The 27253-nt window shown below is 34.5% G+C and overlaps 1 protein-coding gene across 1 annotated transcript in view; it reads right to left on the bottom strand.

Moving 5' to 3' along the window:
• The window catches only part of LOC138701913 (uncharacterized), a 50264-nt gene extending 23719 nt beyond the window's left edge, over positions 1–26545 (bottom strand). Inside the window, exons 1-13 of the mRNA XM_069829274.1 lie at positions 26234–26545; positions 25932–26057; positions 23847–23994; positions 21522–21632; positions 18867–19072; positions 17497–17649; positions 16281–16425; positions 10762–11043; positions 9535–9614; positions 6041–6347; positions 3466–3608; positions 2135–2248; positions 1335–1471 (exon numbers count right to left, since the gene is read on the bottom strand). Of these exons, the coding sequence (XP_069685375.1) occupies positions 1335–1471; positions 2135–2248; positions 3466–3608; positions 6041–6347; positions 9535–9614; positions 10762–11043; positions 16281–16425; positions 17497–17649; positions 18867–19072; positions 21522–21632; positions 23847–23994; positions 25932–26005 (1900 nt within the window). The 5' untranslated portion in view covers positions 26006–26057; positions 26234–26545. The remainder of the gene's footprint in view (positions 1–1334; positions 1472–2134; positions 2249–3465; positions 3609–6040; positions 6348–9534; positions 9615–10761; positions 11044–16280; positions 16426–17496; positions 17650–18866; positions 19073–21521; positions 21633–23846; positions 23995–25931; positions 26058–26233) is intronic.
• Positions 26546–27253: the final 708 nt, after the last annotated feature.

The raw sequence follows: 27253 nt of genomic DNA, 5'->3' as shown, positions 1-27253 counted from the left end.
GGTGTTCCGAATCCATTTCTTGGTTTGAGTTGCACAATGGGCAGTTAGGGGATTGATATATTCCAATTCTATGCAGGTGTTTGGCCAAACAATCATGGCCTGTTGCCAATCTAAATGCAGCTACAGACGATTTTCGTGGTAAATCGGGAATTAACTGTGGATTATGATGCAGAGAGTTCCATTTTTTCCCTTGAGATTGTGTTATCAAATTTTGTTTGTTGAAGTCTAAGTATGTAGATTTAATAAATCTTTTCACAGAGTAATACGTAAATTTAGTAAGAGGTCTGTAAGTAGCAGTGCTGCCCTTCTTTGCTAAAGCATCTGCATTCTCGTTTCCCAGGATTCCACAGTGGGATGGTATCCATTGGAATACAATTCTTTTATTGAGTGATATTAATTGAGAGAGCATTTTAGTTATTTCTGCTGTTTGAGAGAAAGGTGTGTGTTTAGAGACTATTGATAGAATAGCTGCTTTGGAGTCTGACAATATAACTGCATTCTTAAATTTATTGATGTGGCATAGAAGATTCCTGAGACTTTCACTTATTGCAATGATTTCTCCATCAAAACTTGTTGTTCCATATCCAAGAGATCTATAAAGTGAGAAGAGACAGCACGTAACACCTGCACCGGCACCTTGTTTTCTGGAGATCAAGGATCCATCAGTGTATAAATGAAGCCAGTTTTGTGGAGGGTACCTAATATTAATTATCTCTAAAGACAATTGTTTTAGTATTTCAGTGTTTACTTCTGATTTCAGTATTTCTTCTGTTAAATTTAGATTATATTCTATATTTAATAGAGTTAAAGGGTTTGGTTTAATCTGTAAGTTTTCTTTTAAATTTGGGATATTCTTAAATGTGGGTAAAACACTAAATCGAGAAACATTAAATTGGGGTAAAAAAAGCATTGCATATATGGGACTTCTGCCAGGACTGCAAAATAAAAATGCAAAATGCAAGTAAATCTTAAATCGAGGCACCCAAAATCGAGGTTCCACTGTATCAGCAAGTTCAAGTGGAATATACAGTGAATAAAGATACAGAGAACGAACAGATTTTCTCCAGATGTTACAGTTTCTTTCCACCATTGCTCTAAAATACACAATTATCCTCATCATTGATGTAAATGATCAACTCCTTGGAATGCAAAAGTGAATGTTTCAAAAAGTAAGTAGCTACGAGTAAGAATCCTAAGAGACAAGCAGTGCAATTGCATATCAAGTATTACACAAAGAGATGAGATGTTATTGAATTGCATAGTAAATGTTCTGCTTTAAACTTTTTTCCATTTATAATTATATTCTAGCAATATCATTCTTTTGAAAAACGTACCTGGAACACCAAAGCCTGATGAATGATCAACTTTTTCACTATTAAACTTCACATCATTATGCAAGCGATCACAGATCATTCCCTCAACATCTACAAGTTCCATGTGTGCCACATCTTTCAGGATTCTATCAGTGACACTATAAAGAATGCTCAACTTTAGTATCATAACAAAATAAACATGTTTCAAAGTACACACAGAATTTAAAGAAAGATGACTTTCAGCACGCACAAGATGAAGACAATTTTTTAAAGTCTGCAGGGTTATCCAGTTACGTTTGGCCATGCTGTTGCTAGGTGAGGAAGCATTTATTTCTCATCTGTGCTCCGACAATCTGTTCTCAATACAGAAAACTATAATTTCCCAAAGTAGCAGGATTGTTTCCTAAAGATGTCATGGCATGTTCCATACTTTTATCACATCAAGTTCAAGAGTTACAAAAAGGTAAAAATCACAAAGGGTTAAGTCTGGGGATTGAGGTGGCCATAGATTTTGTTTATTAATATGGTGGTGATTGTGGTAATGGTGATGTCAGTGGTGGTGCCAGTAGCAACAGGGGAAGGGTCGGTAACATCGACAGTGGCAGTGGCACCAGTGGTGATGATGATGATGGTGACAGTGACAATGGTGGTGGTAGAACATTAGATATCTACCTACAATTAGTGGTAATTATGAGTGCTTTGTGACTATTATGTAGACCACATTACAGAAACTGCTGTAGACAGTTGTTATGCTTAATGGTAAGGTTTTAAGTCAGACACATTGTCCTATATGAATATTCGATTATATTTTAAATACTTACTTGTAAGAATCAGACTTTTGTCCATGTGACTGTATCAGTGAGAACGTGCTTTCTTGAGGTAAGAACACTCCTCGTACATCAGGTAATAAGCAGGATTTTAGCTTTAATCTGGAACTGATGATTCATTATCGTTATAAGACAGATATTAATAAACAATTCCATACGATTTCTCTGCTTTGTATCAATGGATAGAATTTTGAATTGGTTGTTGAGTTTGACAACTAATGAAACTAAGATTCATACTTATAACTTCACGTAATGATTTTTTCTCTTTTTCATCTTGCTCAAAATGTATGTAGGCCTACTAATATATACAAGGTTTTTCAAAAGTAATGCATAATGTGTTTTATAATTAGGTGGAAGGTGGAAGAAATTTCTCCAGGATGGCTATCATTTCCATAAGCTCGGGCACTCAATCACGTGTCCGAGTTTTTCATAATGTTGAGAGTCACGCAACTAAGCCTGGATTTCGGAGAGTCATAATCTGTTCAACTGATTAATTTATTAAAGACTAAATCATAACAATCAGTAATTACTGAAGACTGAATCATATTAATAACATCATCTTGTCAAGATAAAATTATTCATTAGAGTATTTTTCTATTCCTATTATTACAAATACTATGAGAATCTAAGACTGAGAGAGTTTTATCAACAGTTCAAAAGTTCAGGTGCTGTTTATGAAGCTAGAAAATGACTTTACTTAACAGAACAGAAATGTATACTAATAGTAATAAAAATAATACACCGGGCCGATTAATTAAAAATCTGACTTGATTTAGCCAGCCCGGTGTTGCATCAGCTTTGTGATATGAACTCGGATAATACAAGGAAAAGAAATAAAAATAAATTAGGTACGATATCTTACCTCAGAAGCCAGAAGGAAGTTAAGTCCAAAATCTCCATTTTGAGTTATGGTGAGATGAATGTTACACTTTGCACAGCCTTATGACAGACTTATTTTGAATATTGAAAAATATACGCAACTATCGATCCCTGCAATTTGGGAGTAGCAACCTCAAAACAAGAATAAAATCCTATATGTGAATCAATTGAAACATAAAAATCCATGTTTTGGAGCTTACTTCCTTTTGCCTTCCGACACATGATATTTTGTGACGTAAGTGATTTGGAAGAGTATATAGATTTTATAATTTTGTGCTAACAAAGACTGGTATTTCAGGTACGTACAGAGTTACAGCCTATTCTTAGCAGGATATGAAAATATCTAAAACATAATCTACTTTATAAATTATGTGAAGTGATTAATTTTATTACTCTTTTTTTTTTTAATGTCTAAAATATGAATTCATTCACGTCTATAAACTTACGATTGACAGAAGATATCAATGGATGTCCCAGCTGGTAAATGCAGCATATACAGACAATTAATGCTTAAAAGTGGACAATAATGTATAAGATTCCCCGTAAGTACCACGTAATGCCGTTGTGTAAAATAATTTCCATCTGCAACCTGTGAAAAATCATTAACAGATGTTTAATTTAAGACATTTCTATTCAGTAATAATGAGTGCAGTATACCCTTCATACGTGGTTGCACAATATTTACAGATCCAGAAATAAAATTTGGGTCACCTGAATTTTCCAAGTTCCAGTTATAACATACTGCATACCCAGTACCCCACTGAGCATGCGCAGTATAACTGGAACTTGGAAAATACAGGTGGCCCAAATTTTGTTTCTGGATCTGTACAGAAGGGGATCCATGTGCAAGGAAACAATGGATTTAAATAAATAAAATCCTCTGAAATTATTAATCTAAAAGACTAGTTTCCTCATTGCTGGCGGTTTATTTCTCTGAGAACAAATTAAATCCTTTTATGTTCCAAGAATTCTGAAATTGGTCGATTGTAGTTTCCACGCTTATAGACCCAATACTAATTTTCAATAGATAAGAAAATACTTCCTTTGAAAGACAAGTAAACCCTGCACTGAAGATTTATTACACATTGAAGTGTTCCTTAATAAGACTATTTCAGGCAAAATTAATCAATTAACTATTCCTTACTTTACCAATTTCTCTACTTTCCAGATAAATGTCTGTAATTTAACATTTCATGTCCCAGTATCTTTCAGCACTGCTGAAATTAAATTTGGCATACTTACAATACATTCCTCCTACTTATTCTGTATTTTTAATGTTCTCAAAGAATTGTTTCTAATTAACAGTAATTAATTTCCAAAATTTTGGGTGAAAATTGTGCAATTAGCATGCATTTTTCTGATATTTTCCACCAATCTATGAATATGTAAATGATTCTTACTTTAAAATGTTTGTAAAAGCTACATGGACAAAATAAACTAAAATCTTTTACTTATCTCTTACGAAAAAAAATATATATGCGGCATATATATTTTTTGTAATTTCATACAAGGCATTATTTTAATATTTACACGAGAGATAATATAAGAAACAAGATTTCCACTGCCTTTCGAACCACAGACCTAGAAGTCCACTATATGGCCAAGAATAAGTTACTGCAGAATCGATATTACTGCAATCAATAGGAGGAAAAACACAGTGAAAATTATAGATCCTACTGTAAGGTTTGAGATTTCGTCATATCAACCAGCTGAGGTGGACTCCGAAAATAAGAAAATTGAATCTACCCTCCCTTATTTTCAAAATTCTTATAAAAGTCATAATATAGAAGTGACTAACCTTCTTTTTTGGGAGCAAGAGCCACCATTCCCAAATTATTTCAGCAGTGGAGAGAAAAGTATAAAGTTCATAAAAAGCTGCAAGATGATAATATAGTTATAGCTACAATGAAATACTCTATCACGATATTTCGGAATCACTTATATGGTAACGAGAATATATAAAACAAATTATATTTTTCCATTTAAATCAAACATATTGTTTTTTTTTCCGATGTTATTTATAAAATTCACTGTGAACTATTCTGTATCAATTGGCAAATTCTGTATATGGGGTCAGACTTGGAATAAATAAATGCTACAGCAAAGATTTTAGTATATGTTAAAATGTGAAAAACAAACAAGCATGCAGAGTCACATTAAAATACCTCACTATAGTCGAGACGCTGTTATTCCCAGCATGACTCCTCCTCTTTGATTACGCCTTAGGAAGTGAAGGCCCTATAAAGTCTAGGTAGGTAGTATTGTTCGCCATTTGTGATCTTTCACTGCCGAGCTACCAGACGAGGAATCTATTTGCCACACCGTTAAACATTATCATGTCGTAACTCCTATGATAATAAATCAAACGCACTGTAATTCAGCAAATTATTGAGCGGCAAATAACGTCGTGTGCTTTCTGCGAACGCCAATGAAAGAACCAAAATGGCGGGCGATTATATTAAGTATTTATCGAGCCTTAAGAAATGAATAAAGTCTTCATCAGCGAACCACAAGACGCACACGTTTAAATGTAGCCAACCTGCAACGCAATTGGCTGCCGGAAATTAGAGCGACGGGACTATAACTTTTTGACTTCTTAGAGAAAACACATGTAAAACATAAAACTTTGGAAAATGTGTGCCACAAGTCAGTGATGTATGAAATGGAGAGGGAAAGGAATTGGCTACTCTACCCCATTATCTCCTGGTTTATTTGCCTCATGAGTGAAACCTTATTGGTATCACTTATGAGTTTATGATGTTCCAGAGGTATCTAAGAAATTCTTTCATCACAAGAAAGATAAATGTGTATTTGAACCTCATGACGGTGTACCTCCCTATTAGGGAAACTGTCTTCTCAGTACCAAAATGTAAAGTTTTCTTCATCATTCTAGAACTTAAACTAACTGAACATCATCAGGTAGTATTCCATTTAAACTAAATGGAACTTGTAACTTTTGTCCATTTTATTATGGTAAAGAAACTAATACGAAGACTACAGAAAGTAAACAGGCCACAGTACCTCATACATCGTCCCAATCAAGCTGATCAGCACACAGCACATGGAAAATGGATACTGATTATCTTCGATCACTGTAGTCTTATGATGCACTATTATCTGGTAAGTGGTACTTGTTGCTGCTACTGCTTCACCAGTCAACAGACTGCATCTTGAAATACTTTCTATTCTAAGTGTCCTTGATGATTCTTTCTTATTAGATTTAAGGTCATTTTCTTTTACAATGAGACCACTACCAACTGTAATGGTTGCATTGTCACTCAGAGAAGAACCAGCCTTAAGTGTTGTAGCACCACTTTCCTTTCCTTTTCTATACTTGAAATGAAACAAAATATATTACAAAATGACATAAAATATTAAGAATATATGTTGTTGTTGTTTTCTAATGCCAGGCGTTTGACAATAAAGTCATTTGACCTCTTGCACTCCAATATTAAGAATATATAAATTATTTAATTTGTAAGTTCAGTAAAATGTACACTGTATTGTTCTTTTATAACGATTTAAATTATCATCTCTAGAAACACCAGAGAACAGAAGATTACATAAAACTGATATAAATAAGACATAACAAATTAACTTGTTTTAAAATAGAAGTCAATAACATAATATAAAGATAAGTAGTGATGATAACAAAATGAAGACAAAGCAGGGAGAACACTTCATGTCAAATGTCTGTGGTGTTGAGATAATCCCAGTATTACGTGGACATGAAGCATCCTTTTCCCTGTGGCAGCCAGCTTTCATGCTAAGCCACCAGATGGCAGCATCAGCTCCTTTTGCACCTGAAGTGGACATGAAGTGTTTTCCCGCTTTGTCTTCAAATTTTTTAATTGAAGCAGTGGGCCGAATAATGGTCTATGTTACAAATTTTCAAAATCGACTTTTTAATGGAATAATGCTCTATATAGTCTTACACAGCTGTCACAAATATTGTTTTTCAATATCTGTACCAGAGGCACTTCTACACGAGTTACAACCATGACTTTCTTAGTTGGAACTATGGTCTACGATGTAACATCTTTGTTCCTCCTGCACAGTTAGCAGATTGTAACAAAGACCATTATTCGACCCAATGCTTCAATTACTGAAACCATTTAATGTAGATGAGCTGAAAAGTCTATAGCCAGAGTTAAGGGCCAAGATTATACAATTCTATTTTGATAAATCCTGACTAGGTTATTTTGAGTTTAATAAATTTAAGAAAAAAATTAAGCAAATTATTTAGTCCCCTTTTCCTTTTTCTTAATTTCAATATGCTATTTATTCATTCCAAATTATATTCTGTTCTTGACTTGATTCTCTATTTTTATCTTCGTAATTATTCCTGTTTTGTAATACAGTTTTGTAATTTTATTGAATCTTTGTTATGTCCTTTAGTAGGAAACAGTTATTTATAAGAACTGCCCCCGAACATGAGTTTGCTGAAACGGGTGCGCGCTATGTAAACAATATATATTTATTTTGTATTTTATGTAGCAATGTATACTAAATACTTAAAAATTACTTTCACATAATTATAAAATACAATCGAATAAGCATTTGTACTAGTAATAAAACACTTGGTCTTCTATTAATGATATTAAACATAAACATCCACAAACAGCTAAACATTTAGGACAGATTGCAAAAAACTTAGATGTTTTAAGATATAAACAGTGGTCCACACCTGTGGAGTAACGGTCAGCGCGTCTGGCCGCGAAACCAGGTGGCCCAGGTTCGAATCCCGGTCAGGACGAGTTACCTGGTTGAGGTTTATTCCGGGGTTTTCCCTCAACCCAATACGAGCAAATACTGGGCAACTTTCGGTGCTGGACCCCAGACTCATTTCACCGGCATTATCACCTTCATTTCATTCAGACACTAAATAACCTAGATGTTGATACAGCGTCGTAAAATAACCAAATAAAATAAATAAATATAAACAGTGTTTTATGCAAATCTAATCTTTCAGGTGAAGCTCCCTGTAAAGCTGGTACGTTCAACCAGAGGTCCCGGGATCGATACCCGGCCCCGGAACAATTTTTCCCTTGAAATTATTCAAATCTGCTTTACAGGGAGCTTCACCTGAAAGATTAGATTTGCATAATATATACGTTACTGTGTACGTTAACAGAAAACCACAATTTCAAGTCACACAGAGATTGTGTGCACTTGTTGTGGGTCTCTGGCGTTTCGTCAGCCCACGCGAGTTGTGTGGATATAAAGGGAAAAGTTGAGACGGTGTCGGGTGGAGTTCCCGGGTAGCTCACTGGTACGTTCAACCAGAGGTCCCGGGATCAATACCCGGCCCCGGAACAATTTTTCCCTTGAAATTATATAAACAGTGTTTATTTAATTAACCTAGTAACTAAGAATATGGACTACAAGAACTTTCTTTACATAGTGTTTAAGTTACTTAACTTGTAAAACAACTTGACAAAGAATAAAAGAAGTATCTTCCGCCAAGATCTTTGGCTTTTTTTGGCCTATAACAATGTTGTACGGTCATGAACACGTCACGCATCCACAATACAACATAAACTTCAATTATTTAATAAAAAACTAAAAAAGGGATTAAAAAATATAGAAACGTGGCTTAATTGGGGAGCAAAGATGATAAGTTCGTTGGTTGTTCTAATATCTTAGTTTATTAAACTGTGTGTAGCAGTTCATATTTTAACTTCTGACTCTCAGGAAGAGGGAAAATTGGAGTGTAGGATGAAGAACAAGGTGGCTGTATAATGGCTATGTTCGCAGGGGAATGGCGGACAGCTAACATGAGCAAATGAGTTTTAGAAAGGAAAGCAAAAATGAGGGAAAGGCACCTTCTAATCGAATCTGTAAGCCAACAAGCAATTTGCAAAATAAAGGGGTTTAGGGTGAAACCCTCCTATCGAAACTCTGGACACCCACCAGACAATTTCTGACTGAAAGCAGGGTAGCAACAAACCTGCTATAAGGACTACAAAAATCAAGGAAAAAGTGTGCTAGGACCACTTGCAGAACAGTAATGTAAATGGGAATAACGTGTTCGAACAAGGAAGTTAGGCTTCTAGTAGCAGAAAGAGTGATCGGGTTTATTCTAGGGGAGAGCGTGATCAAGAGTCACTTGGTTCTGACAATGGAATATGGGATACAGGTGAGAAAAAAGAAAAATCGTATCTTGAAGACCTCAAAGTGTATAGTTTAGTTGAAATTCGTAAGTAATTTAATTTTATAATTAATCTACCTTCTTCAGTAGCAATTATTGAAGAAAGTAAATTATTAATTTCAAGGGAAAAATTGTTTCGAGGCTGGGTATCGATCCCGGGACCTGTATCAGCACTCTAACAACCGAGCTACCCAGGAACTCCACCTGACACCGTCTCAACTTTTCCCCTTATAACCACAACTCGAGTGGGCTGACAAGACACCAGAGACCCACATCGAGTGCACACAAACTCTGTGTGACGTGGAATTGTGGTTTTCTGTTAATGTACCTACAGTAACGTATATATATGTCACTGAACTCTTACCTCTGGCAGCATTTATCACTTGGAGAATATATCACTTCAACATCCTCTGCAGCAAAGACAATGTAAACAAAACTGACATTCTGTAAAATGAAAGAAAAGGAAATTACATAATATAAAAAGAAAAGACTGATTAGTTGGCGATTAGAAAGGCTGGGTCAACGCACAGTGTTTTTGTTCTCAACACATGTGCTCATTTCTCACCAGAGCTCCCAGAGAAAACTTCTCTTTACCTGGACCACAGGTTTGTCCAACACAAGGTACAAATCAGGGGTACACAGGGGATCGAACATGGGTACACAGGATTATAAGTCCAGTGCTCTAGCCACTAGACCACTGCGGCGGCTCAAAATAAAGTATAAATAATATAAAATAAGAATACTCAAAATCATTAAAAAAGTTCCTATTCGGACTGAAAGTATAAAAATTTTCAGAGAACTAAAAATCTTACCTGTACCCTGCATATATATTTTAGAAACAGTGTGCTTTATTCATCAAAACATAGATTCCTTTAAAACAAATTCAACCTATCATGAGTATAACACCAGAACATCCCAAAACATACATCTGAATTACCACAGGCTTGCCAGAAGTCTTAACAGCATATCACATAGAGGCAGCAATTTATATAATAAACTTCCACAGAAAATCAAAGAACTTAACATAGAAAATTAAAAAAAGAGGTAAAGAACATTTTATTAACACATATGCCATTTTGCATAAATGAATATCTAAATTTAAAATTTTAGAATTTAACGTTTCTTGATACTGCCCTTGACCATTTATGTTTCAGGTAACTCAGAGTTGAAGAAAAGACAGGGAAAAGCAAAAAGAGAAGATACTAGATAGAACAGTGGAGACTGAAGATCAATTTGCATGTCACTCAATATTAAACTGTTAAATTTATTTAGAATTAAGTCTATTTTTGTATTATATTGTATGTTATGTCATTTTTCTTGTGTACTGACGACGCCATGAATACTTGTAATTCTATTCGGCTAATAAAGATCTAATCTAATCTAATTTTCTGATGTACGTTATACTGAGATTTCACTGTACTGAAGTGACGGAGATGCTTCTTCCAGGCAATTATAAATGTGGTCTGTTTGTATTCACTATGTTAAATCATATTTTGTCTTGTGACCTTATGGCTGGTATATTTCAGTTATTTTTGTAATGTAATTTTGATTCTAGTGCATATAAATGACAGTATACACTGTAATTTCTCACCTGAAATTCTTCTGTCACAAGAGTGGAGCTTTTCACTAGCACTACAGACTTATGAAGGCCAATCACATTATTTGCGCCACTGGTAAGCACGCAGGGAATACTGCAACTGGAGTCACTCAGTGTCCAATACCCACTTTTGGAACAGGTTGACAAGAACCCCACAAGCATTGAAGTGCAGTGCATGATGCTATAGCGCCATGACTTCGATGACAATGGGTTCAACCTGCCTCTGATTTGTTCCCATACTTGATGTAAAGTTAAGTAATTTCCTAAGTATGTAGGCTGAAAAATATACATAACTATAATAATAATAATAATAATAATAATAATAATAATAATAATAATAATAATAATAGTAATAGCAATAATTGAAAACATTCTTCTGTGTAATTGTTCATCATGCAAAAGTCATATTTCAGTCATTTCATCTCAGTCTAAGTAACTTCGTACTAGTGCAATGGAAGTGACATTCCTCACAAAGATATTAAAATTTCAATTTTTTTCTCTCTTTTTTTACTAGAAAGTATCAAGAAAAACTACTGAGCAATGGATTTGGCAATTGACAGCCATGTGGTATATACAGACGTGGACAAATTATTAGACTAAATTAAGTAATTGATTAACTAGCGGACTTACCCATGTTAATTATGTAAGTCTGTGCGGCTTACAGCCGTTTCAGTGCTTCACACACCATCCTCAGAGCCTACTAGATCTCAGCGTCATCTCGAACTTCTCGCCTGTTCTGTGGGTGCGTTTGAAAAGTGTTGAAAAGTGGAGTCAAATAGTGTGTGTGTACTGAAATTGATCTGTGTGTTGAGAATTTGATCGGGGTGTGTTTTAGTGTGTTTGTATATTTCGTATTGTTCTAGTGTGTTGAGTTTTTGGTTCTTGGGTTGTATGTGTAGGATTTCCATGTCCGCATTTATGTTATTGTATGTATGGTTAGCATTGGTTATGTGATCGGTGTATGTAGATGTATTGTGTCCTCTGGTTATTGTTTTAATGTGTTCTTTGTAGCGTGTTTGGAATGATCTGCCTGTTTGTCTAATGTAGAACTTGTCGCAACTATTACATGTGAGTTTGTATACACCTGTGTGGTCGTATTTATTTGTTTGTGTGTTGAGATGTCTTTGTAGTGTGTTTTCTGTTCTGTATGCTATGTTGTATTTCTGCTTTTTGAATGAAGATGCGATCTTATGTGTTCTTTTGTTTTCATATGTAAAGGTACGGTCACACATCGCTACTTCTGCAGCGCAACTTTTGTACTGCAGCTGCAGAAGTTGTGTGTCGTGTTCACACGTAAGCCAAAAGTAGAGCGCTGTACGCTACTTTTCGTGCTGCGCAACCCGAGTGCTGCAAAAGTTGCAACTGGAGGTTGCGAGTCTGTTCACACACAAGGCGCTACTTTAGCAGCCGCAGTCATGCTGCAGGTTTCTATTTCCATGTTGACTTCTCAATATACATTTTGTGGTTATGTTCGCATTATTAAGAAACTCATGCAAAAGCTTCCTTATCTATTATTTGCTTTTCTGTCGTATCTAGTATTCAGAAATTGACATTATTTTTACTATAAAGCTTTTAAAAACGCCTATATACTTAAATGATAACCAACAGTATATTCACGTAATCAATGTTGGCAACCCTCCTGTTTCGAACTATGCTACGGAAAATTTAAAAAATGAATTATATCGTCAGCAATTATGCTCAGACTGTCTTGTGTATTTAATAACTGTTACAAATAATTTATTTTCATCACATTTAACATTAAAATATATCCAAACAATAAAAGTATCATTGGCACATTCAGGTGGTAACACTGGTCGCAACCGCAGAAAAAGTTTCAACAAAACCGATATAAAAAATGCTGCGGCTGCAACCCTGAGAGCCCTGTTCACACATCACTACTTTTAAGCTGCGCGCAGCATGGAAAAGTAGCGAGCAGCAGGTTCGGCAGCCGCTACTTTTCGGGTTGCACCATTGTTCACAGATCGCAGTACAAGAGTTGCGCAGTTTTTTGTACTGCAGCACTGCAAAAGTAGCGACGTGTGACCGTACCTTTAGTGTGATGTATTTCTTGTGTTCTTGTGTTTGTGTTGTGTTTTGCGTGTTTTTGTGTTTGTTAAGTTTTTGTTTTGTCTTTCTTATGATGTTGTCTATTCTGTTTGGATTGTAACTGTTTTCTCTGAGGATGGTGTGTGAAGCACCGAAACAGCTGTAAGCTGCACAGACTTACATAATTAACACGAGTAAGTCCGCTAGTTAATCAATTACTTATATTCAAGTGTTAAAAGTAGTGTACGCAAGATTCAAAATGGAGACTAAATTAATTATATGTGCAATAAAGCTGTATTTATCGGTAGAAATAATGAATAAAAATGTATTTTGCACAGAAAATTGAGTCTTGAGGTTACTAATATTTTCTGAACATTCCCTTATTCTTTACTAACACGTTGCATTTTTTCAGGGATGCTGGAAACCAAAGATTGACACTTTCTTTGAATATCAGCATCATTTAGCCAGATATCAGACAGTGCTTAAATGAGTCCATGTTTTGTTGTAAGCCTCTTTTTGTTCACTTTCTTCTTCAGTATAGATCACAGATTTTCAATTTCGTTCATGTCCGCTTTTCTTGCAGGCCATGGGAGAACAGAATGTTGAATATCTTCAGTAGTATATAATTAAAAACACCAGTAGTACCAACACAGCCAGACAAAATACATACTTCACCACTGGAAAAATACGAGGCGCATCCAGAAAGTAATTTCCCCTATTAAAAAAAAAAAAAAAGAACACACACTTTCAGGAAAACATTTATTGGCAACAGGTACAGCAATGTTTCAGCTATTTTTCAACATAGCCACCATCAGAATTGAGACAATTGTCGTATTGTGGGATCAACTTTTGTATCCCTCTATCGTAGAACTCTGCCACCTGTGAATGGAACCAGCATGTGACAGACGTCTTCAGCTCTTCGTCATTACCAAAACGCTCACAGGAGGACAGGAATTTGAGGTGCAAGAAAACGTGAAAATCGTTGGGAGCAAGATCAGGACTGTAGGGTGGGTGATCAAACAACTCCCAGCCAAATTCCGTCGAAACAGCTGCTGTGCGCCGAGCCGTATGTGGACGAGCATTATCATGGAGGAGCACAACACCTGCAGTAAGCATTCCACGCCTCTTGTTTTGAATGGCACGTCGCAATTTTCGCAGTATTTCACAGTAACGGTCAGCGTTCACTGTTTCACCTCTTGGAAGGAAGTCAATGAGCAGAATGCCCTTCTTGTCCCAGAACACCGTGCACATCATTTTCCGTACTGACAGCGTCTGTTTGAATTTCGTCCTGACCGGAGATCCACTATGCCGCCAATGCATTGACTGCTGCATAGTTTCCGGGGTGAAGTGCGAAATCCAAGTCTCATCATCCGTGACGATCCTGTCGAGGAACTCGTCGCCGTCATCGTGATACTGTTGCAGAAATGTCAGTGCTATTCACTAGAGGGAACCCAAGAGATGGAGCTTAATCTGAGACGATTCTAACCGGCGTCGGGGTTGTATCCGGCGTGGCTTAGTGGATAAAGCATCAGCACGTAGAGCTGAAAACCCGGGTTCAAATCCCGGTGCCGGAGAGAATTTTTCTCCGTTCCATCACTCTTTCATCATATGATGACGCAGAATATCTGCATGGAAATATCATATGTACTACGGTACATCAAAATAAATATGATATGCGTAATAAATCACTTTGTGATTTAAGACGGCGCCTATACCGTCGGATCCCGGCCAACTAGTCACTCATTCAAGTGCACCTCAACACATGTATGGACTTCGGTCCTGCGTTCATAGACATCTATGACGTAGTGCAGAGGGCGGCCACTAGAGGGAACCCAAGAGATGGAGCTTAATCTGAGACGATTCTAACCGGCGTCAGGGTTGTATCCGGCGTGGCTTAGTGGATAAAGCATCAGCACGTAGAGCTGAAAACCCGGGTTCAAATCCCGGCGCCGGAGAGAATTTTTCTCCGTTCCATCACTCTTTCATAATTAAACAAGTAAATACAGACAGTGTCGACCTTCTCGTTCCAAACATTTTTGACACCTGTTGATAAAACTAAGCGTCACTCACTATAGTTCCATTTGAGGTTTAAGTGTCCATTATGCACATTATTTAGAACAACTCAAAAAGACTGGCTCTCTGGTCAGGACAATCAGGACTTAATTCCTGTGTCACTGTAAATTTACATGGTTTCAACTTTAACAGCTTTGTAAAGCTTTACATGGAACCATACGAAAATATGTTTATTGTGAAACACATTGAAGCAATTTAGTAGGCGTATTTTACAGTCCAAAGCCAATGTCATCCAAAGTCCCGTTGGTTAGTAGATACTCCTTGTTCTTGTTTAGGTTTCTTTATCTTTAACACTTCCAGTATCTGGCAACTTATTTTTATTCAAGTTGCCTAACATGAAACAGTGAGGAATATTAACACTCACTTACTTACAAATAACTTTTAAGGAATCCGCAGGTTCACTGCCACCCTCACATAACCCCGCCATCGGTCCCTACCTATCCTGTGCAAGATTAATCCAATCTCCATCATCATATCACATGTCCCTCAAATCCATTTTAATATTATCCTCTCATCTACGTCTCAGCCTCCCCAAAGATCTTTTTCCCTCTGGTCTCCCAACTAACACTAAATTCGACCTTTTTACTGCTGATTTTATTCTTTTATGAACAAAGAATCCTGTTCCTAATTGGTGATTATTGTTTCCTTCCCCATAATACAACAAGTAATTTTCTATTTGTGATATGCCATTCCCATCTAACCTAACCTCTTGTACTCCCACGAAGTCTATTCTATATCTAGCTAGTTCTTTTGCTACTAATGTTACAACACTAAGAATCTAAAACTAAATCATCTCTGAACTTCACTTGCTGATTCTGTTGACACGTGAGTCATAACATACATGAATTGTACATGAAAATGTTTTGTGAAAAGGGGCATATACAAATACAAGCCAGCCTTGTCCAACACTGTTACCATAAGCACCAGTTGTGTGTGGTAGTCGAGTGCACACTGAATCACTCACTAGTTTCCAATCTGTTTTAAGTTGCATTAGTGTAGATAAGATTAGATTAGGTAAGGTTAGTGAAAACTATCCCTCTAAATTTATATTCGTAATAACAAAGCATTTAATAAGCATGACTTAAAAAACTGAAGGCACTATACGGAAAAATAGCCAAACATTCTACGAAAGATTACTAGCATAACTTAAAAAATTGAAGGCGATAAACGGAAAAATAGCCAAACATTCTATGAAAGATTACTAGCATGACTTAAAAAATTGAAGGCAATAAATGGAAAAATAGCCAAACATTCTACGAAAGACCACTAGCATGACTTAAAAAATTGAAGGCAATAAACGGAAAAATAGCCAAACATTCTACGAAAGATCACTAGGATATGTATATTTCATTAGTATTTTCTTTAATATCACTTAAGTACATGCTTCAACTTACTGGTTTGGTAACCATACATTCATGTGGAGAACTGAGGAATTCCCTGCTAACTGACCTCACACTATCATTTCCTTGAGTACTGGGATAATGTATGTTGATAGTTCTAACCAGCAATAATTGCTGCATAATTTGCACACTTCGTTTGCTGTTAAGTAAAAAGTTGATGAATTATTATTCTAATAAAAGAAGTAAAAATAAATAATTCAATTATTACTAGGGACCTGAAAATTTCGAATTTTTTTATTGTGGGGTAGAAAGTATTTTTCTTCATCTGTAAGGTGATTTAGCATAATTTTCTAGCAGATTTGAAAGTGCGAAAAAATGCGAATTTCCTATCAAATTGCGGAATCAGGAGAAAAATGCTATTTAATAGTGACTTATCACTAGAATGCTATTTTTCAAGCGAAATGCTCATATATATACTGTATACAAAAATTAAAGGCACTTTTTAAGTCCTTTGAATGAAGCTACATGCAAAGATGTGTTTTCCAAATCTGCTCAGTCAACAAAGAATAAATCGTCAATTTTGAAGAAAAAAAGACACTGGCTATAAGAACTTTGAGGCTATAGCAAAGACACTCTACCCAAAGAATGTAGCTCTATTGAACAATGTTGACATGTTTCCAGGATTTTCGAGTATACCAAAACAAGAAATTCGAAGTGCATACAATTCATTTTTAAGAAGCTTATTTGAACAGCAGGTAAAAAATTAAAAATGTGATATAATGAAAGTGTTTAATGGTTTAGGAACAGAGAATAAAGCATTTTCAGAATGCTGTTTGCAAGTATTGTGGACACCAAAAAACAATGTTGACAGTGAACGTGTTTTGTCACAGTATGGTGCTGTTGTTTTAGACAGACGATGTAATTTGAAGGAGAAAAACGCTGAACTGTGCACAATGTTATCTTCTGAGAAACGAAAGGTAGAATGTACGAAGTTTCCTTTGGAAAAAAATAGATGCAAATTTGGAAAAAGTAGATGCTAATTATGAGAAAAGGTAGATGCTAATTTTGATGAAAATAGATACTAAAAATTCAGGTCCCTAATTATTACTATAACATTACATTAATGAAAGGCAATCATTTTCTCCCAATTAGTCCGAATTAGTGAGATTCTACTGTTTAACAAAATTTATTTGATAAATGTTTTGACAATTTGCTAAACTTGAATATTGTACGAATGAACAAGAAGGAATATAAAACTGCAGTTTCTTACCTTAGTAAGCCATTAACAGAGAGAAATTCAATGTCAAATTTTTCTTCAAATTGAGTCAATTGTGCCATTACCCATAACAGATCTCTATAAGAATATTCACATTTTATGTATTTCATAATGCTCGTCATATGTTTTTCCTTCTTTTTCATGCCACTAGAGAAAAAATAAATAAATATTAATAGACGTACACTGCAATAATTTCCCTTAAGTATTGCACAAAGCATCTTAAAGATTTTTTATTTTTTGCAAGATTAAAAATTGAAAGATACATCCTGAATGGCCTGTAAAAAACTTGTACCTTTAAAGTCGTAACTCTCACATTTTTACACAATATTTTAAAATAAACATTGTACTGTATATGGAAAAAAAATATGGTGTTCACAAGAAACTACTTGTAGTATTAGTAGTAATAGTATTTATTTATTTAACCTGGTAGAGATAAGGCCGTCAGGCCTTCTCTGCCCCTCTACTAGGGGATTACAACTATAATATGAACAATAAAATTACAATTAATATTAAATTTACAATTACAATAAAAATTAAAGTACGACAAGATTACCTGATTAATGAAAGCTAGACATTTTATCATAGAAGTTAAGAACAAAGAATATTTTTGTATTTACTGAATTACAAATTAAACCTAGAATAACAAAATTCTATAGTGAGGAAATTACCGGATATTGAAATATTTTGTGATAGATTAAGAGAACTATTTACAAGAAACCATGTCTGAACGAGTCTCAATTACTGATCAAGTGCCTAGTAAGTTTGCGTTTGAATTCAATTTTATTTCGACAGTCCCTGATGCTAGCAGGTAACAAATTCCAGAGTCTTGGCAGGGCTATTGTGAAAGAGGATGAGTATGAGGAGGTGCGATGGGATGGTATTGTTAGTATTGTTTCATGGCGAGAACGTGTGTTCAGATTGTGGTGGGAAGAAAGGTAAGTGAAGCGAGATGACAGGTACGAAGGAATAGAAGAGTTCAAGATTTCGAAGAGAAGGAGAAGTGAATGTAAATTTCTTTTCTTATCTAGTTTAAGCCAACCTATTGTTTCCAGGGATGGGGTAATATGATCATATTTACGAACATTGCTTACAAAACGTACACACAAATTATGAGCACGTTGAAGTTTGGTTTTGTTGTCGCTGGAAAGGCAGTCAGTAAAATGTCAGCATAGTCAAAATAGGGAAATACAAGCGTCTGCACAAGGGACTTTTTTAAGCAAGAGGGAAGATGAACATTTATCCTTTTTAGCACATGGATAACAGAATATAGAATATGTGTAAGTATGCAAGAAAAATCACGTAAGTTAATCTCTAATTTGTAACATACATTAACATCAGGATTCTAGGAACTGTTTTGTACTTACTGAAGAATAATACAGCTTCTGCCACAGAGAACAATATCATATCTGTTATCATCATTTTCCAGCCGATGAGCATTGTATACAGAAACTGTTTGACCAACCTCTGGTACTAAGACATCTGCTTGAGTCATGAGAAAGTCAAGGCAAATTCGTGTATTATCCTGCAGTTGAAACATTCTGAATGGAAGACAAACTTTAACTACCTTACCCTGAAAATGCAAGAACCATGTGACATTAGATTCTGATTCTTGTCTGTGTCTTAGTGGTTATCACAACAAAATTCAAATACGCTGGCATTACACATTCTATCACTGGAAATTAGGAATGGTTAGTTTCCAATGCCTGCAGATTTGGTAAAGTAAGACTCTTCTGGAATTTTACTTTCAGACAATCCAATTTATCTCCTACATCTATATTAAGTATTAAATTACATAATTCTGATTGCTGTCTTATACAGTGTAAATGTCCGATTATTAAAGAGTCCTCTGAAGTTAAGTATTTAGGCATAATTTTCGATAATCATTTAAAATGGAACCAACATATTCATTACCTTTGTAATAAATTACGTAAAATAGTATATTATTTTGTTTTATTGAGGAATTACTTGTCAATAAGTTTATTACGCACAATATATTTAACTTTATTTCAATCGGTAATTATGTATGGAATTATAGGATGGGGTAGCTCATTTAAATCCAATTTTAATCCACTTTATTTATTACAGAAGAAAATAATTAAAATATGTCTTCATAAACCTATCCATTTTCCATCTCAAAATTTGTTTCTAGACTTTAATGTACTTAACATAAGACAAATTTATTATATTGTATTAATAAAATTCATACATAAAAATCGAAATAATTTTGAATTGTATTCTCATAGTTATGAAACAAAAGGTATGAATTCTTTAAGATTGTTTGAACCAAAATGCAACACTGTTACAGTAGTTAATCATAGTAGTAATTTAGGCCCAAGAATATATAACAAATTTATATTTAAATATCCTAATCTTGTCAATTCTAATAGTTCTAGAATTAAATTAAAAAAAGTTATGTATGGATTTTATAAAAATTGAAAAATTGTAAATTTAAATTTATATACTATAATTGCATAGTAGACATAAGACAAATTGTATTGTATATTTATTAATTTCAATTCAGGAATCCGCCCCTGAGCACGAGTTCTCCTCTTTCAGGGGCGAGCTAAAGTTTTTTCTATATAATAATATACCGTATGTTATGTTATAATTATTAGCAAAATAATAAATAAATAAATTTAACAATGGTTTGAACTGAAGATATTATTCATAGTCAAAGTTCAACGTGGGCAAGAAATGACTAATAAATTTTTCCTAAAGATCACAGATTTACTTTCTTCCCAGAGGAAGCCATGCAAGGATTTACTCACCCTTAGAATTTGAAAGAATATTTTTTATATATGTAAATATTGACGCATCATGTATTTGAATAGCTCTAATATGCAGATTTTTGCCACTGTCCATTAACCAACAGGGAGCCTTCTTTTTTTGCACCCTTTCTCATGATAACACTTGTCGTTGACAGTAACAAGCCTAGCAACTACACTTGCTCAACTCCTGACTGTAACATGTTACTTGTAAGAGATAGTTCATTCTTAAAATACAACTCCTTAATGTACTTCCTAATGACAATTTAAACAAATCAATCACGTTTTTTATTGAAATTCCTATAATATAGTTTCCTACTAAGCAATGAATGCGTTTTTTAAGTTTAGAGACAAATAGCCTGTTACTGATGAAATTTTACAGTAATTAAGTTTTTCATGTGACCTTCTACAATGATTCTATTGCATTTTCAAGTATGTTAGATTTTTCTTATCATAATAACCCTAAGTTCAACAATACTGCACTCAATTTGCCCTATGGATGGGTAATTTTGGATATAATGTGTATTATTGAAGTAAAAGTGGTATTGGTATTATAATTATTATGTGATGCAAAAGTGCTTTAAACATTTCTCCACTAAAATCCTATGGCAGGGTCGCAGAACTGGAGAAGAGAGGGGTGGAAGCATGGGGAAAGAGTTTGTTCCCCTGTCCACAAGGCCGGAGCTTTCAATGACGTTTGGCAAGCACACTGAATATATATTTCTTCTCCCCCTACCATATCCTATGACGCGAGAGTTGAAGGGAAGGGATGAGTTACATGTTCCAGCTTGTGACGTCTGCCACAACTGCAGCAAAGTCTTGCATCCCTGTCCTGTGATGTTATCATTTCCTATAATAGGAGGCAAATTCTCTGGTAATTTGTACAAAAAGAACCTGAGGATAAAATCTTGCCTTAACATTATCTCTCTACATCAAAGCTTTCAAGGTCTGCTGAGGAGTAAAAAATAGTTTTGCAATAACTCCTATGTGCAAAACATAAAATTTTTCAGCAGGAAGAATAAATACATTTATTCATTCTATGACAGTGGTACCGGTACATAGGAGATTGTGAATTCTTACATTTTTGAAAGAAAGAAATATAATTATATATTGGAGATTTTATTGTTTGCTGTATCACTATTTAAGTTATTTAATAGAGCAAAAATCTGAAAATCTATAAATATATCACATAGGAGTTATTGCAGGAACAACGAAAATATTCAGGAGTAAATCATAATCTATCTTATAATTTACCTCATAATTAACTAGGCCAAAACTAGGCTCCGATATTAAAGAATCTTTATCACTGAGAAGTTTGAAACTTGATTTTGGCGATGTTTCCAGTATTTTCACAAACCTTCCATTCTGGAAAAAGAACATAAGAAAATAAATTAAACTATCAGAAAAATATACAATAACACAAATTATGGCGTAAAAGGAAAAACATTGTAATAAAATGTATGATATATTATAGTTTACTGAAGCTCTGGCAGAAGATGGTGAAATTGGATTTTCTTCCCTGTTCTACTCATTACCAAATCTTTCACCAAATCTTTGAAAAATATTGGAGTGCAAGAGGTCAAATGACTTTATTGTCAAACGCCTGGCATTAGAAAACAACAACAACTCATTACCAAAAAAAGGATTTACTCAATCCAGTAATATGTTGAAATGACAGGAAATTCCAAGAAAAAACTAAATCTTTTCAAAGCTATTATCATTTATAAAGAAGATATTATGAACTGTAAGAAATGGTGGCCAATTTTTTTAAGAAACATTCAGCTGTTACTGACAGCTAAAGTGAGGAACAATTCTCACTTTCCACATTCAAACACTTGATCAGAACAGAAACACCAGTTTATACAGTATTATTGTCTGAGAGTAAAGTGAGGACTAGTTGCTAAAACTTTCAGACTTTTGTGAGGGGGGAAAAAACCTGATTATAAACCCCAAATTCGATTTTAATCATAAAATATATCAGGTATTTCACAACACAATCATTCAGTGGCCAACAAGGAACACTGACCTTTATGATTCTAAGACCAATCAGTTATTGGACATAACACAGTAGCAAACAGACTTTTTAATTTGAAGTATATTGTTCGATGTAAAATAATGTTCGTATAGTAACTTATTATATCCTAAGACGTACATAAAAAAAACAAAGATTTCCTTTCTGTGACACTAATAAATATATTTCATTGCAAAGTTATTGCATTGTATTGTATTTATTAACATTCCATGGTATTCATACATTGCTTCACAGCTAAATATGGAACAAGTAAAAAAACTTAATACTATTATAAAGTCTTAATTTATAGTCACAGTCTAGATGAAAAATATACAGACGAGATTTACAATATAATCTAATAGTACAACACGAAGTTTTACTATCAATTTCATGAAGCATTATGGAATGTCTTGAATTCACCTACAGAATAAAGGCGTGAGAAATTAGGTACTTCTTTAATTTGGCCCTAAATAATCTTATGTTTTGAGTTTCATTTTTTATATCGATAGGGAGGCTATTAAAAATTTTTACTGCCATATAACACACTCCTTTTTGATAGCACGATAGACTTGCCGATGGAGTATGAAAGTCTTTTTTTTTTACGTGTATTTATGCTATGAACTGTTGAATTAGTTACAAAGTTTTCACGATTACATATGAGGAAGATTATTAATGAAAAAATATACTGAAAAGCAATGGGCATTATTTGTAGTTTTTTGAAAATAGTCCCTAGATTTGGCACCTACTGTTATTCTAATTACTCTTTTTCGTAATAGGAATATACTGTTACTATTTGTGGAATTTCCCCAGAATATTATTCCAAAACTCATTAGAGTGAAAGTATGCAAAGTATATTGTTTTTAAGGTATTGATATTTACTATCTTTTGTATAGGCCTAGATCTAATATCAAAACATCCTGAATTTAGTTTGGGGGTAATTTCTTTAATATGATTTTTCCAATTTAACACATTATCGATTTTTAAGACAAGAAATTTGGTTGTTGTTGTTTCTAATAGGGATCTATTGTTAATTATTGGGCTTGAAATTTGCGAGGTTGAATTTGGACAGGATTTAAATTGAATTATGTTAGTTTTGTTACAATTTAATACTAATTTATTGACTGAGAACCAGTCACACATTTGGAAGAAAATTTCTTCTGTTGAAGATTGGAATGTGTTGGAGTTATTGGCTGTAATTACTATACTTATCATATGCAAATAATATGGGATGATCTACATCTTTTATTAGGGGGGCAAGATCATTTATGAACACTAGAAAAAGTAGGGGACCTAATATATTAAAATTGTTACAAGAAATGTTATAATTTTATTGCTGGAAAAGAAATAAGGTCAACAATTTCATAACTATTATGAAAAAACATCCTGAATGCCTCTATATCCATAATGAAGAGCCCTAAATCTTTGTAATGCACTGCAAAGTATTAGAGTACGTAATAACTTTCAAGTTAGGAAGTATTTTAAAAGTCTAATCAAAACAGATGTACATGGACATTCATACTTTCTCCAAACAGTGATTCATTTGTTAGTCAATTTACTGTCAAACTTACGCTGTATTCCACTATTTTCTTTACTAGCCGTGTCACCTTATAATTATTACCAATAATTAGGGTGTTCAGAAGAGATGAATGATCCCTTGAAATTATATGATGTAGCTTCTCAGACATCAACTCCATCAGACTCATACGTGGAGTTGTGCTAGGAAAAAAATAAAATTACGTATTAACATCAAGATAACGAACACAAAGCTGTACAATTAAAGATAAAAAAAAAAAAATTGAAAATTCTAGCAGGTTTCCTGTATCACAGATCTGAATGAGGGCCTATTTTGAGTCCAGAATGTTTTATAACATAATCAGGAACATCCTATCCAGTACTGAAAATATTGAAACTGTAAGCTAAAAAGTAACAAATAACCATTCCGACACTGGATCCAGATTTGAAGAAATTAAGAAACATAAAATAACAGGTCTGAAGTAGGAGAAACTCGTTTACTTTCCTGAACCTAGACCAGTTGCAGAAATACCCAATCTCCTCAAAGTAAGATTAACAGATGATCCTGTCTTCCGGGAACAGTTCCCAAATTTTGCTTTTCATCCCAGACAAAATTCGTTCCCGGATTTAATAGTTTGTTCCCAGATATCCCTGGGTTTTCAGTCTTATTTTTTAATATGATGTAATGATCCTTGCACATTTCTGCGAATGAATTTTGCTAATGTATCTTTGCCCCTTTTTCATGATAATGTTATGTTTTATTTAACGACGCTCGCAACTGCAGAGGTTATATCAGCGTCACCGGACGTGCAGGAGTTCTTTTACATGCCAGTAAATCTACTGACATGAGCCCGTAGCATTTAAGCACACTTAAATGCCATCGACCTGGCCCGGGATCGAACCCGCAACCTTAGGCATAAAAGGCCAGTGCTATACCAACTCGCCAACCAGGTCGACCTTTTTCATGAGGATATAATCAAAATTGAAGGTGAGAACGTAACTACAGTCAAGTCTTCCATATTGTTATCAAGATTAATAGAAAAATTGAACTCCAGGAAAGGAGAGAAATTATTCCAACGTCAATTAAGCTACTTTCGGCATCTTTAGAAGACGATGGTTCTTATTCCAAAACAAAATTTCTCACTTCTCTTGTGAATTTTATGGGTCAATGTTACTTATGTCCCGGCCACTATAGTGACACAGGCCAATTTTACACATATTTAGTATAACTTGTTGCTTCTTTGACAGGTTAGGTTTGGTTAGTTTAGGTTTTTGTTATAGCCTACCTTGCAACATTGGCAGTGATAAAAGTGAAATATTCGTTCAGTGGGCGTTGGATACTCTACATTCACCATTTTATGAAAATACTGTTTAAAATCTCAGTGATTGGTTTATTCATTCACAAGATAAGATATCTATGGAATGTGACCTGGGGAAAGAGAAAAATTTTAAAGTATTTTTTATTTCCCTTCAAATGTAAATGAACTTGACCTGGATTAAATGTTTTGTTTGAATAAATATGTGACTTTAGAGAAAATAACAAAGTGGAATGAAGAAAATGCTACTGTTTACTGAAAATGGTGCGAAATTGTTTAATTTTTTTTTTCTCTGAGAAAATGATTTCCTTTACACAGCTCCAGAAGTTGACTGAACTATCTCTGTGTCTTCCTGGAAGTAATGTTTTAGTAGAGAGTTTTTCCTTCAATGAACATGATGTTAACATTCCATCCCTATGCCGACGTACATTTCCTCAATGTTGGAAGTTAAACGTTAGACTAGGTTAGATAAGGGAATAGATAAGTGACATAGGGCGGAAGAATGTGACAAGGTTAGAGTAGGTTAGATGAGACTATAGCTAAGTGATAGGAGAATGAGAACTGTGGTATAGGTTAGAATGAGTTAAATGAGGGAACAGTAGACTTGAGGCTGTGGAATGTGACAAGGTTAAAGTGGATCAGATGAGGGGATAGACAAATGACAGGAGACCAAGGACTATGACAAGGTTACCTAATTACAGATGTTGCTACTGTCTCCCCACATAAAGCCACAGTTGGTGTCACTAGAGGAAACAAATACCGAAAGGAATTTAAACAGTAGGCCTATTTAGGTTATACTTAGTAAATTTGTTCATTTATACTTACATGTATAAATGGCTCAGTGCTGTTAATTTGCCCTCAACAGTAATGAATTTTGGATTCTTATTGTGGACATTCATGATCCTCTGAAGGATTAGAAGAGTAGGATTTAGGCTCAAACTGTAGCATTACCTGAAAGCGCCACAATGAAATATTAAACCAATAAATTACATTCTACACGTCTACTGGTGAATTACGTTAAAATTGTTATGTCATTTGCTGTGTAACATACGACAAATGTATAATATACAATTTACTTTCAGTAATCTTCAGCCCTGATATTAAGTTAATTTAGGTACGGTACTTACTTATTCATAATACTTTTAACATAAATGAAAATTTTGTTCATACTTTCTGTTCATAAAAATTAAGCACACCCGCAAAATCTATTTAATTTTAAATTTTCATTGCGCCTACACCGTTGCCAACTTAATTCTTAGAAACCTGCAATAAAACTGCAGAAGCTAAGTTTTTATATATCAATGTAAAACCTAATTAATTTTCCGCTGTGAATATTAAAAAAACGCTAAATTATTATAACAGCAATATTAATTGTTGATTTTCACTATCTCAACCCAGAAACACATCACATCTAGAAGGAAAACCAAATCACTGGTAACACTGATGTTATGCAGGGTCGCCAATAAGATGGCTATAACATAGGAAAATTTCCCACATTCCGGGAAGAATTAATGTCTTGAAGGGAAATGGAAAGAATTTCGTCGAAGAGAGAATTTTGAGTATTTTTTACAAGTTATCTGTTTAATATAGGGATATTTTATTTATATCTAGGGTGGTACCAAAATAACAGAGCTGACCGATCAGCTGATATAGAGCAAACATTACGCAGTGTACTTTAAATGTTAAGTTTTATTTAATGAGGCTCGCAACTGCCGACGTTATATCAGCGTCGCCGCAGGAGTTTTTCACATGCCAGTACATCTACTGACATGAGCCTGTCGCATTTAAGCACACTTAAATGCCATCGACCTGGCCCGGTATCGAACCCGCAACCTCGGCCCGGCCCAGCGCTATACCAACTGTGCCAACCAGGCCGACCAGTGTACTTTACATACAATGTATTAAGAATATGATAGCCTATCCTAGAGTTTATAAAGTTTTGTAGATTCTAATTTAACAACTTCCTCGTTTTATTGTGCATACTACTAGCTTGTTTTGTAGAACAAAATGAAATATCCTAAATATTTGTTCAGTTAGCTACTGCAACGAAAAGTTAATGTTGAGCAAGAAACAAAGAATGATAGTGTGAATTATAAATAAATTTATTTAAACAATTAAATGTTTTTCCTGGGGGTTCACTGAACCAT

The sequence above is a fragment of the Periplaneta americana genome, chromosome 6 (genome assembly GCF_040183065.1).
Source record: "Periplaneta americana isolate PAMFEO1 chromosome 6, P.americana_PAMFEO1_priV1, whole genome shotgun sequence".
NCBI lineage: Eukaryota > Metazoa > Arthropoda > Insecta > Blattodea > Blattidae > Periplaneta > Periplaneta americana.
The sequence above is the reverse complement of the archived record's forward strand: the minus strand, read 5'-3'. Positions and strand labels throughout refer to the sequence as shown.